The sequence below is a fragment of the Coregonus clupeaformis genome, chromosome 5, assembly GCF_020615455.1.
Source record: "Coregonus clupeaformis isolate EN_2021a chromosome 5, ASM2061545v1, whole genome shotgun sequence".
NCBI classification, from domain to species: domain Eukaryota; kingdom Metazoa; phylum Chordata; class Actinopteri; order Salmoniformes; family Salmonidae; genus Coregonus; species Coregonus clupeaformis.
The window spans coordinates 42,819,752-42,831,267 of record NC_059196.1 but is presented as its reverse complement, the minus strand read 5'-3'; the positions used below and the strand labels follow the sequence as shown (position 1 = coordinate 42,831,267).

Sequence of the window (11,516 nt, the reverse complement as noted above, 5' to 3'; positions counted from 1 at the left end):
TTTTTGCTTTGTCATTATGGGGTATTGTGTGTAGATTGATGAGGATTTAAAAAAATGTAATCCATTTTAGAATAAGGCTGTAATGTAACAAAATGTGGAAAAAGGGAAGGGGTCTGATTACTTTCCGAATACACTGTATGTATATATATAATTTTTTTTTTATGGTCCCAAAGAGGCTTTACAACAGTCAACAAGACAAACAAACAAAACAATGTCAAACCAAACTGACCTAGACAAGTGGAGGGGGAGTAGAGAGGAGGGGTGGGGGGTCCATCCTCCTCCTCCTCATCCTCTTCCTCTTCCTCCTGGTCTGTGGAGGTGGAGGTGTGGTATCCCCGTAGCTCCGCCTCTTTGAGGGCGTGGACACTGCTGACGGCCGCAGGTACAGAAGGAGGAGTTTGACAGAGGATCGCCTCGCTGAACATACCCACGCCAGCCACGTTCACAGCCTGAGGAGAGACAGAGGGGGAGGGGGGAGAGACAGAGGGGGAGGGGGGGAGAGACAGAGGGGGAGGGGGAGAGACAGAGGGGAGGGGGGAGAGACAGAGGGGGAGGGGGGGAGAGACAGAGGGGGAGGGGGGGAGAGACAGAGGGGAGGGGGGAGAGACAGAGGGGAGGGGGGGAGAGACAGAGGGGGAGGGGGGAGAGACAGAGGGGAGGGGGGAAGAAGTGATAGATGGGGGAGATAAGGAGAGGGAAAAAGGGAGGGAGAGAGTTGATATAGATGATTAGTTTAGTTATAGATAATTAGTTTAGTTTAGATATAGATGATTAGTTTACTTTAGATATAGATGATTAGTTTAGATATAGGTGATTAGTTTAGTTTATATATAGATGATTAGTTTACTTTAGATATAGATGATTAGTTTAGTTTAGATATAGATGATTAGTTTAGTTTAGATATAGATGATTAGTTTAGATATAGGTGATTAGTTTAGTTTAGATATAGATGATTCAGAAGAGACACAGGCTGATGTAATCCGATGATACTAGCTAAAATATGTACACAAAAGTATGTGGACACCCCTTCAAACTAGTGGATTCGGCTATTTCAGCCACACCCGTTGCTGACAGGTTTATAAAATCGAGCACACAGCCATGCAAGCTCCATAGACAAACATTAGCAGTAGAATGGCCCGTACTGAAGAGCTCAGTGACTTTCAACGTGGCACCGTCATAGGATGCCACCTTTCCAAGAAGTCCGATTTCTGCCCTGCTAGAGCTGCCCTGGTCAGCTGTTGAGTGGAAACGTCTAGGAGCAACAACGGCTCAGCCGCGAAGTGGCAGGCCACACAAGCTCACAGAACGGGACCGCCGAGCGCTGAAGCGCGAAGCGTCTGTCCTCGGTTGCAACACTCTCTACCGAGTTCCAAACTGCCTCTGGAAGAACTGTTCGCCATGGGTTTCCATAGCCGAGCAGCCACACAGAAGCCTCAGATCACCATGCGCAATGCCAAGCGTCGGCTGGAGTGGTGTAAAGCTCGCCGCCATTGGACTCTGGAGCAGTGGAAACACGTTCTCTGGAGTGATGAATCACGCTTCACCATCTGGCAGTCCGATGGAAGAATCTGGGTTTGGTGGATGCCAGAAGAACGCCATCTACCCAAATGCATAGTGCCAACTGTAAAGTTTGGTGGAGGAGGAATAATGGTCTGGGGCTGTTTTTCATGGTTCGGGCTAGGCCCCTTAGTTCCAGTGAAGGGAAATCTTGACGCTACAGCATACAATTACATTCTAGACGATTCTGTTTGGGGAAGGCCCTTTCCTGTTTCAGCATGACAATGCCCCCGTGCACAAAGCGAGGTTCATACAGAAATGGTTTGTCGAGATCGGTGTGGAAGAACTTGACTGGCCTGCACAGAGCCCTGACCTCAACCCCATTGAACACCTTTGGGATGAAAAAAAAAAGTACAAAATGTATGCACTCACTAACTGTAAGTCGCTCTGTAAGAGCGTCTGCTAAATGACTCAAATGTAATGTAAATGTAATTGAAACACCGACTGCGAGCCAGGCCTAATCGCCCAACAGCAGTGCCCGACCTCACTAATGCTCGTGGCTGAATGGAAGCAAGTCCCCGCAGCAATGTTCCAACATCTAGTGGAAAGCCTTCCCAGAAGAGTGGAGGCTGTTATAGCAGAAAAGGGGGGGGGACCAACTCCATATTAATGCCCATGATTTTGGAATGAGCTGTTTGACGAGCAGGTGTCAACATACTTTTGGTCATGTAGTGTATCTGTGCCTAGGGGTTTTTCTACCCTGAGCAGCTGGGGAACCAATAATGACCCCGCACATTGACTCTGCAACGGTAGCCCCCTGTATATATAGCCTCCCTACTGTCACTTTATTTTACTGTATATATAGCCTCCCTACTGTCACTTTATTTTACTGTATATATAGCCTCCCTACTGTCACTTTATTTTACTGTATATATAGCCTCCCTACTGTCACTTTATTTTACTGTATATATAGCCTCCCTACTGTCACTTTATTTTACTGTATATATAGCCTCCCTACTGTCACTTTATTTTACTGTATATATAGCCTCCCTACTGTCACTTTATTTTACTTCTGCTCTTTTTTTCTCAACACTTTTTTTGTTGTTGTTTTATTCTTACTTTTTTTTGTTAAAAATAAATGCACTGTTGGTTAAGGGCTGTAAGTAAGCATTTCACTGTAATGTCTGCACCTGTTGTATTCAGCGCATGTGACCAATAAAATTTGATTTGATTTGATTTGATGTCTAGTTGTAATGACCACTTCGGACCACTAGGTGGAGCTGAGTGTACACTAGTCTCCAGCTCTGCCTCCACCTCCTCACTGTATGTTGACTCACATACTGTGGATGGAGATCAGGGGTCCCCAATTACAAGACCTGAAAATGGTTTGAGAGCAATGATCAACAACCAATTTGACAGAGCTTGAAGAATTTTGAAAATAACAAAATGGGCAAATGTTGCACAATCCAGATATAGAAAGTTTTTTAGAGATTTATGCAGAAAGACTCACAGCTGTAATCGCTTCCAAAGTGATTCTAACATGTATTGACTCAGGGAGTTGAATACTTATCTCATCGAGATATATTAGTGTTTTAATTTTCATAAATTCTAACATTTGTAAAAATAAAAAAAATCTTCCACATTGACATTAAGAGTATGTTGTGTAGATTGTTGACAAAAAAAAGAAGACAATTAAATCAATTTTAATCCCACTTTGTAACAAAATGTGGAAAAAGTCTAGGGGTGTGAAGGCACTGTATATATTTTTGGGGCTCAAAAAACCTGGGGGGCCAAATAAAATCACTTGCGGGCCGCCTATTGGGGAACCCTGCTGTACATCATATTCATTATATTAGAAAAGAAAGAGTGGTAGGAAAGACTGCCAGCTGATTAAACAACAGCATGGCTAATTTCATGAAGGAGATAAGCCATCCAGGATAATCATACAGCTTTGGAGAAAGCGATCCAGGACAATCATACATCTTTGGAGAAAGCCATCCAGGACAATCATACAGCTTTGGAGAAAGCCATCCAGGACAATCATACACCTTTGGAGAAAGCCATCCAGGACAATCATACAGCTTTTGAGAAAGCCATCCAGGATAATCATACAGCTTTGGAGAAAGCGATCCAGGATAATCATACATCTTCGGAGAACGCCATCCAGGACAATCATACAGCTTTAGAGAAAGCCATCCAGGATAATCATACAGCTTTGGAGAAAACCATCCAGGACAATCATACAGCTTTGGAGAAAACCATCCAGGACAATCATACAGCTTTGGAGACAACGCCATCCAGGATAATCATACAGCTTTGGAGAAAGCCATTCAGGATAATCATACAGCTTTGGAGAAACCCTAACCATAAATGACAAAAAAAAAGGGCTTCCCATCCCCTACGAGACTCCATTTCAATAGCGTTTTGGCATGTTAACACATGGATTACCTTGAACAATAAGTTACGAATAACAATACTAAAATCCTTAAACCCAGACATTACCTCTATAAATTAAACGCATTTGCATCGGCAAGAAACAATTGACATTGAAGGGTATGTACGACATGGATGAGGCCCTCTGTAGCTCAGCTGGTAGAGCACGGCGCTTGTAACGCCAGGGTAGTGGGTTCGATCCCCGGGACCACCCATACACAAAAATTTATGCCTGCATGACTGTAAGTCGCTTTGGATAAAAGCGTCTGCTAAATGGCATATTATTATATTATTATTATTATATATATATATATATATTTATTTTTTTACTGCTCTAGGGATATAATTATTGCCTGGATAACCTTATTTACTATTATGTATTGATTTCTTGTTCACTCTTTATGCGGTGCGCACTGCAGAGAACACCGGAAGAAGAATGAGCCCTGAATTACCACAGTGAAATAATGTAATGTTTGTTTATGTGTCAATTAATCCCATAAGGGGCCATTGGCCAACTGCCAATTTGACACAAAAATAAAATGTCACTCAGGGAATACCACACCACACTACCCCACCCTACACTACCCTTCCCTACGCTACACTACACTACCCTACACTTATTTGGGAGACAAACCATGAAACTATGTGATTAAACACTTAATAAAACACCAGATTACCCTGGTGGTAGAGTAGATATCCTTAATAAAACACCAGATTACCCTGGTGTAGAGTAGATATCCTTAATAAAACACCAGATTACCCTGGTGTAGAGTAGATATCCTTAATAAAACACCAGATTACCCTGGTGGTAGAGTAGATATCCTTAATAAAACACCAGATTACCCTGGTGGTAGAGTAGATATCCTTAATAAAACACCAGATTACCCTGGTGGTAGAGTAGATATCCTTAATAAAACACCAGATTACCCTGGTGTAGAGTAGATATCCTTAATAAAACACCAGATTACCCTGGTGGTAGAGTAGATATCCTTAATAAAACACCAGATTACCCTGGTGGTAGAGTAGATATCCTTAATAAAACACCAGATTACCCTGGTGGTAGAGTAGATATCCTTAATAAAACACCAGATTACCCTGGTGTGGGGCAGAGAGTAGATATCCTTAATAAAACACCAGATTACCCTGGTGGTAGAGTAGATATCCTTAATAAAACACCAGATTACCCTGGTGGTAGAGTAGATATCCTTAATAAAACACCAGATTACCCTGGTGGTAGAGTAGATATCCTTAATAAAACACCAGATTACCCTGGTGTAGAGTAGATATCCTTAATAAAACACCAGATTACCCTGGTGTAGAGTAGATATCCTTAATAAAACACCAGATTACCCTGGTGGTAGAGTAGATATCCTTAATAAAACACCAGATTACCCTGGTGGTAGAGTAGATATCCTTAATAAAACACCAGATTACCCTGGTGGTAGAGTAGATATCCTTAATAAAACACCAGATTACCCTGGTGTAGAGTAGATATCCTTAATAAAACACCAGATTACCCTGGTGGTAGAGTAGATATCCTTAATAAAACACCAGATTACCCTGGTGGTAGAGTAGATATCCTTAATAAAACACCAGATTACCCTGGTGGTAGAGTAGATATCCTTAATAAAACACCAGATTACCCTGGTGTGGGGCAGAGAGTAGATATCCTTAATAAAACACCAGATTACCCTGGTGGTAGAGTAGATATCCTTAATAAAACACCAGATTACCCTGGTGGTAGAGTAGATATCCTTAATAAAACACCAGATTACCCTGGTGGTAGAGTAGATATCCTTAATAAAACACCAGATTACCCTGGTGGTAGAGTAGATATCCTTAATAAAACACCAGATTACCCTGGTGTAGAGTAGATATCCTTAATAAAACACCAGATTACCCTGGTGGTAGAGTAGATATCCTTAATAAAACACCAGATTACCCTGGTGGTAGAGTAGATATCCTTAATAAAACACCAGATTACCCTGGTGGTAGAGTAGATATCCTTAATAAAACACCAGATTACCCTGGTGGTAGAGTAGATATCCTTAATAAAACACCAGATTACCCTGGTGGTAGAGTAGATATCCTTAATAAAACACCAGATTACCCTGGTGTAGAGTAGATATCCTTAATAAAACACCAGATTACCCTGGTGTGGGGCTGAGAGTAGATATCCTTAATAAAACACCAGATTACCCTGGTGGTAGAGTAGATATCCTTAATAAAACACCAGATTACCCTGGTGGTAGAGTAGATATCCTTAATAAAACACCAGATTACCCTGGTGTAGAGTAGATATCCTTAATAAAACACCAGATTACCCTGGTGGTAGAGTAGATATCCTTAATAAAACACCAGATTACCCTGGTGGTAGAGTAGATATCCTTAATAAAACACCAGATTACCCTGGTGGTAGAGTAGATATCCTTAATAAAACACCAGATTACCCTGGTGTAGAGTAGATATCCTTAATAAAACACCAGATTACCCTGGTGTAGAGTAGATATCCTTAATAAAACACCAGATTACCCTGGTGGTAGAGTAGATATCCTTAATAAAACACCAGATTACCCTGGTGGTAGAGTAGATATCCTTAATAAAACACCAGATTACCCTGGTGGTAGAGTAGATATCCTTAATAAAACACCAGATTACCCTGGTGGTAGAGTAGATATCCTTAATAAAACACCAGATTACCCTGGTGGTAGAGTAGATATCCTTAATAAAACACCAGATTACCCTGGTGTAGAGTAGATATCCTTAATAAAACACCAGATTACCCTGGTGTGGGGCTGAGAGTAGATATCCTTAATAAAACACCAGATTACCCTGGTGGTAGAGTAGATATCCTTAATAAAACACCAGATTACCCTGGTGGTAGAGTAGATATCCTTAATAAAACACCAGATTACCCTGGTGGTAGAGTAGATATCCTTAATAAAACACCAGATTACCCTGGTGGTAGAGTAGATATCCTTAATAAAACACCAGATTACCCTGGTGGTAGAGTAGATATCCTTAATAAAACACCAGATTACCCTGGTGTAGAGTAGATATCCTTAATAAAACACCAGATTACCCTGGTGGTAGAGTAGATATCCTTAATAAAACACCAGATTACCCTGGTGGTAGAGTAGATATCCTTAATAAAACACCAGATTACCCTGGTGGTAGAGTAGATATCCTTAATAAAACACCAGATTACCCTGGTGTAGAGTAGATATCCTTAATAAAACACCAGATTACCCTGGTGTAGAGTAGATATCCTTAATAAAACACCAGATTACCCTGGTGGTAGAGTAGATATCCTTAATAAAACACCAGATTACCCTGGTGGTAGAGTAGATATCCTTAATAAAACACCAGATTACCCTGGTGGTAGAGTAGATATCCTTAATAAAACACCAGATTACCCTGGTGTGGGGCTGAGAGTAGATATCCTTAATAAAACACCAGATTACCCTGGTGTAGAGTAGATATCCTTAATAAAACACCAGATTACCCTGGTGGTAGAGTAGATATCCTTAATAAAACACCAGATTACCCTGGTGTAGAGTAGATATCCTTAATAAAACACCAGATTACCCTGGTGTAGAGTAGATATCCTTAATAAAACACCAGATTAACCTGGTGGTAGAGTAGATATCCTTAATAAAACACCAGATTACCCTGGTGGTAGAGTAGATATCCTTAATAAAACACCAGATTACCCTGGTGTAGAGTAGATATCCTTAATAAAACACCAGATTACCCTGGTGTGGGGCTGAGAGTAGATATCCTTAATAAAAAACCAGATTACCCTGGTGTAGAGTAGATATCCTTAATAAAACACCAGATTACCCTGGTGGTAGAGTAGATATCCTTAATAAAACACCAGATTACCCTGGTGGTAGAGTAGATATCCTTAATAAAACACCAGATTACCCTGGTGGTAGAGTAGATATCCTTAATAAAACACCAGATTACCCTGGTGGTAGAGTAGATATCCTTAATAAAACACCAGATTACCCTGGTGGTAGAGTAGATATCCTTAATAAAACACCAGATTACCCTGGTGTAGAGTAGATATCCTTAATAAAACACCAGATTACCCTGGTGGTAGAGTAGATATCCTTAATAAAACACCAGATTACCCTGGTGGTAGAGTAGATATCCTTAATAAAACACCAGATTACCCTGGTGGTAGAGTAGATATCCTTAATAAAACACCAGATTACCCTGGTGGTAGAGTAGATATCCTTAATAAAACACCAGATTACCCTGGTGGTAGAGTAGATATCCTTAATAAAACACCAGATTACCCTGGTGGTAGAGTAGATATCCTTAATAAAACACCAGATTACCCTGGTGGTAGAGTAGATATCCTTAATAAAACACCAGATTACCCTGGTGGTAGAGTAGATATCCTTAATAAAACACCAGATTACCCTGGTGGTAGAGTAGATATCCTTAATAAAACACCAGATTACCCTGGTGGTAGAGTAGATATCCTTAATAAAACACCAGATTACCCTGGTGGTAGAGTAGATATCCTTAATAAAACACCAGATTACCCTGGTGGTAGAGTAGATATCCTTAATAAAACACCAGATTACCCTGGTGGTAGAGTAGATATCCTTAATAAAACACCAGATTACCCTGGTGGTAGAGTAGATATCCTTAATAAAACACCAGATTACCCTGGTGGTAGAGTAGATATCCTTAATAAAACACCAGATTACCCTGGTGGTAGAGTAGATATCCTTAATAAAACACCAGATTACCCTGGTGGTAGAGTAGATATCCTTAATAAAACACCAGATTACCCTGGTGGTAGAGTAGATATCCTTAATAAAACACCAGATTACCCTGGTGGTAGAGTAGATATCCTTAATAAAACACCAGATTACCCTGGTGTGGGGCTGAGAGTAGATATCCTTAATAAAACACCAGATTACCCTGGTGTGGGGCTGAGAGTAGATATCCTTAATAAAACACCAGATTACCCTGGTGGTAGAGTAGATATCCTTAATAAAACACCAGATTACCCTGGTGTAGAGTAGATATCCTTAATAAAACACCAGATTACCCTGGTGGTAGAGTAGATATCCTTAATAAAACACCAGATTACCCTGGTGTAGAGTAGATATCCTTAATAAAACACCAGATTACCCTGGTGGTAGAGTAGATATCCTTAATAAAACACCAGATTACCCTGGTGTAGAGTAGATATCCTTAATAAAACACCAGATTACCCTGGTGTAGAGTAGATATCCTTAATAAAACACCAGATTACCCTGGTGGTAGAGTAGATATCCTTAATAAAACACCAGATTACCCTGGTGTAGAGTAGATATCCTTAATAAAACACCAGATTACCCTGGTGGTAGAGTAGATATCCTTAATAAAACACCAGATTACCCTGGTGTAGAGTAGATATCCTTAATAAAACACCAGATTACCCTGGTGGTAGAGTAGATATCCTTAATAAAACACCAGATTACCCTGGTGGTAGAGTAGATATCCTTAATAAAACACCAGATTACCCTGGTGGTAGAGTAGATATCCTTAATAAAACACCAGATTACCCTGGTGTTGGTTATCTGGTGTACAATTACACCAGGTGCATACATTTGTAGCTTAGTGTATATGGTCAAGTGGGAATTGAACCCACAACCTTGCATTGCTAGCAGCACCCTCTTGCTGAGCCACACTAGACCACAGTCACCTGTACCACGTATTGATCTCATGACTGTACACTACTCACCGTCGGCTGTACCTGGGCCAAAACCTTCCCTAAAGTTTGTTCTCCAGCACTTCTATTTCCATGACTAATCAAAACCCATTTTCTCATGGCTCTCTCTTGTCGCTCTGCAGCAGATACACATATATATAAGCGAGCAATATGTTTGGAACATCTAAATCGCAATAAATAAAAAAATCGCAGTATTCGAATCGCAATACATACTGAATCGCGAGTTTCGCATACGTATCGTAATCGAAGTATCGAGATAACGTCGTAGCGTGAGGTCACTGGCAATTCTCAGCACTACTAGTGACAGAGAGATAGTACCAGGTAACTTGTCGTTAGTGCTGAGAGGACAGGCTCACCTGAACACGGCAGTAGAAGCAGTAACTACTAAGTACCAGGTAACTTGTCGTTAGTGCTGAGGGGACAGGCTCACCTGAACACGGCAGAAGTAGTTGGTGGCGGGCAGCAGTCCCTTGACCTCGTGGGTGAGGCTGGCACCGCTGTAACACACCTGCATGGTGCCCTCCGCCGCTCCCCACTCCACACGGTACTCTGAGACCGCCGCCCCGTTACTGGCCGGAGCCTGGGGAGGGAGAAACAGGGGGGAGCAGTGGTGAGACTGGTACATAATGGATTGATTGATTGATTGTTTCAATACAGATAAACTCCTGTATCGATATATATATATATATACTCCTGTTTTGATTGACAGGATGATTGATGTACTTTATATTTTCCCCTGGGATCATTTCTGCTGTAGTCCCAACCGTGTAGAACAGAAGTCACAGTTGTTGTGTCGTGTTCTTACCTCCCAGCTGACCACAGCCACGGTAGGGGACTTGCAGGTAATGTGAGGGGCTTTACAGGGTTCTGGAGCCCCAGGGCCCATGGTCACCTCACAATGCTCTGACAGGGGTCCGTACTAACACACACACACACCAAAATACACACTCATTAGTCAGTGACACTCAAACACACTTTCTTAAATGACACAAAATGACATACAGGAATAGAGGGGGCATACGGGGAAGAGATTCAGTGAAAGACAAAATCCACTTTTTGTTCCCTCCTGCAAACTATTTAGTCAAACCCATACACTGAACAAAAAAAAAAGCCTATCCTGTATCATTCATAAACGGATGAAGTACGCTGTTTTCTTAGCAGCTAGGGGATAAAGCCAGTTTGGTGTCTCACCCCAGCCTTGTTGGCAGCCCGCAGGCGGAAGCTGTATGTCCGTCCCGGCAGCAGATTACCCACGGTGTAGTCGACCTCCGAACCTTGGTACACCTCCCTGACCTCCTCCTGACCTGCTGACCCCTGAGTACCAGCGCCACACACCTCCACACTATAGACCGACACCGGGCTGCCCCCATCCACACCCGGAGGACCTGGGAGAGAGACACATTTTTGTTTATTTCATATTTAACTTTCAGATTATTCTCATTGAGATGTTAAATGGCTAAAATAGCAGCATATATAGTTACAAACAATGACCAACAACATATTTAGCACAAAGTTAGGGTTTTGTCCATGATTTTGTCCATGATTCAGGGTTGACAATAGACTCTGCTTTAATGTATCAGACAGCTAGACAAAGCCCCCAACACAATGAATCTGCTACATGGCATATATTATAATAAAAAGCCAGTTTTTCCCAGGTACCAAAAGAGAATAAACAACGCCCACACAGACAGACAGAGTGGTGGTTAAGGTTGGCATGGTGACAGAGTGGTGGTTAAGGTTGGCATGGTGATAGAGTGGTGATTAAGGTTGGCATGGTGATAGAGTGGTGGTTAAGGTTTGCATGGTGATAGAGTGGTGGTTAAGGTTGGCATGGTGATAGAGTGGTGGT

General features: G+C 41.6%; 1 protein-coding gene across 4 annotated transcripts in view; it reads right to left on the bottom strand.

Annotated features, from left to right (window-relative positions):
• fndc3a (fibronectin type III domain containing 3A) overlaps positions 1 to 11,516 on the bottom strand; it is a 206,400-nt gene that overhangs the window by 23,955 nt on the left and 170,929 nt on the right. For all 4 annotated transcript variants that reach the window (XM_045214559.1, XM_045214560.1, XM_045214558.1 and 1 more), the window contains 4 exons: positions 10,859 to 11,052; positions 10,473 to 10,586; positions 10,098 to 10,247; positions 230 to 449 (listed from right to left, as the gene is read on the bottom strand). In XM_045214559.1, the coding sequence (XP_045070494.1) occupies positions 230 to 449; positions 10,098 to 10,247; positions 10,473 to 10,586; positions 10,859 to 11,052 (678 nt within the window). The remainder of the gene's footprint in view (positions 1 to 229; positions 450 to 10,097; positions 10,248 to 10,472; positions 10,587 to 10,858; positions 11,053 to 11,516) is intronic.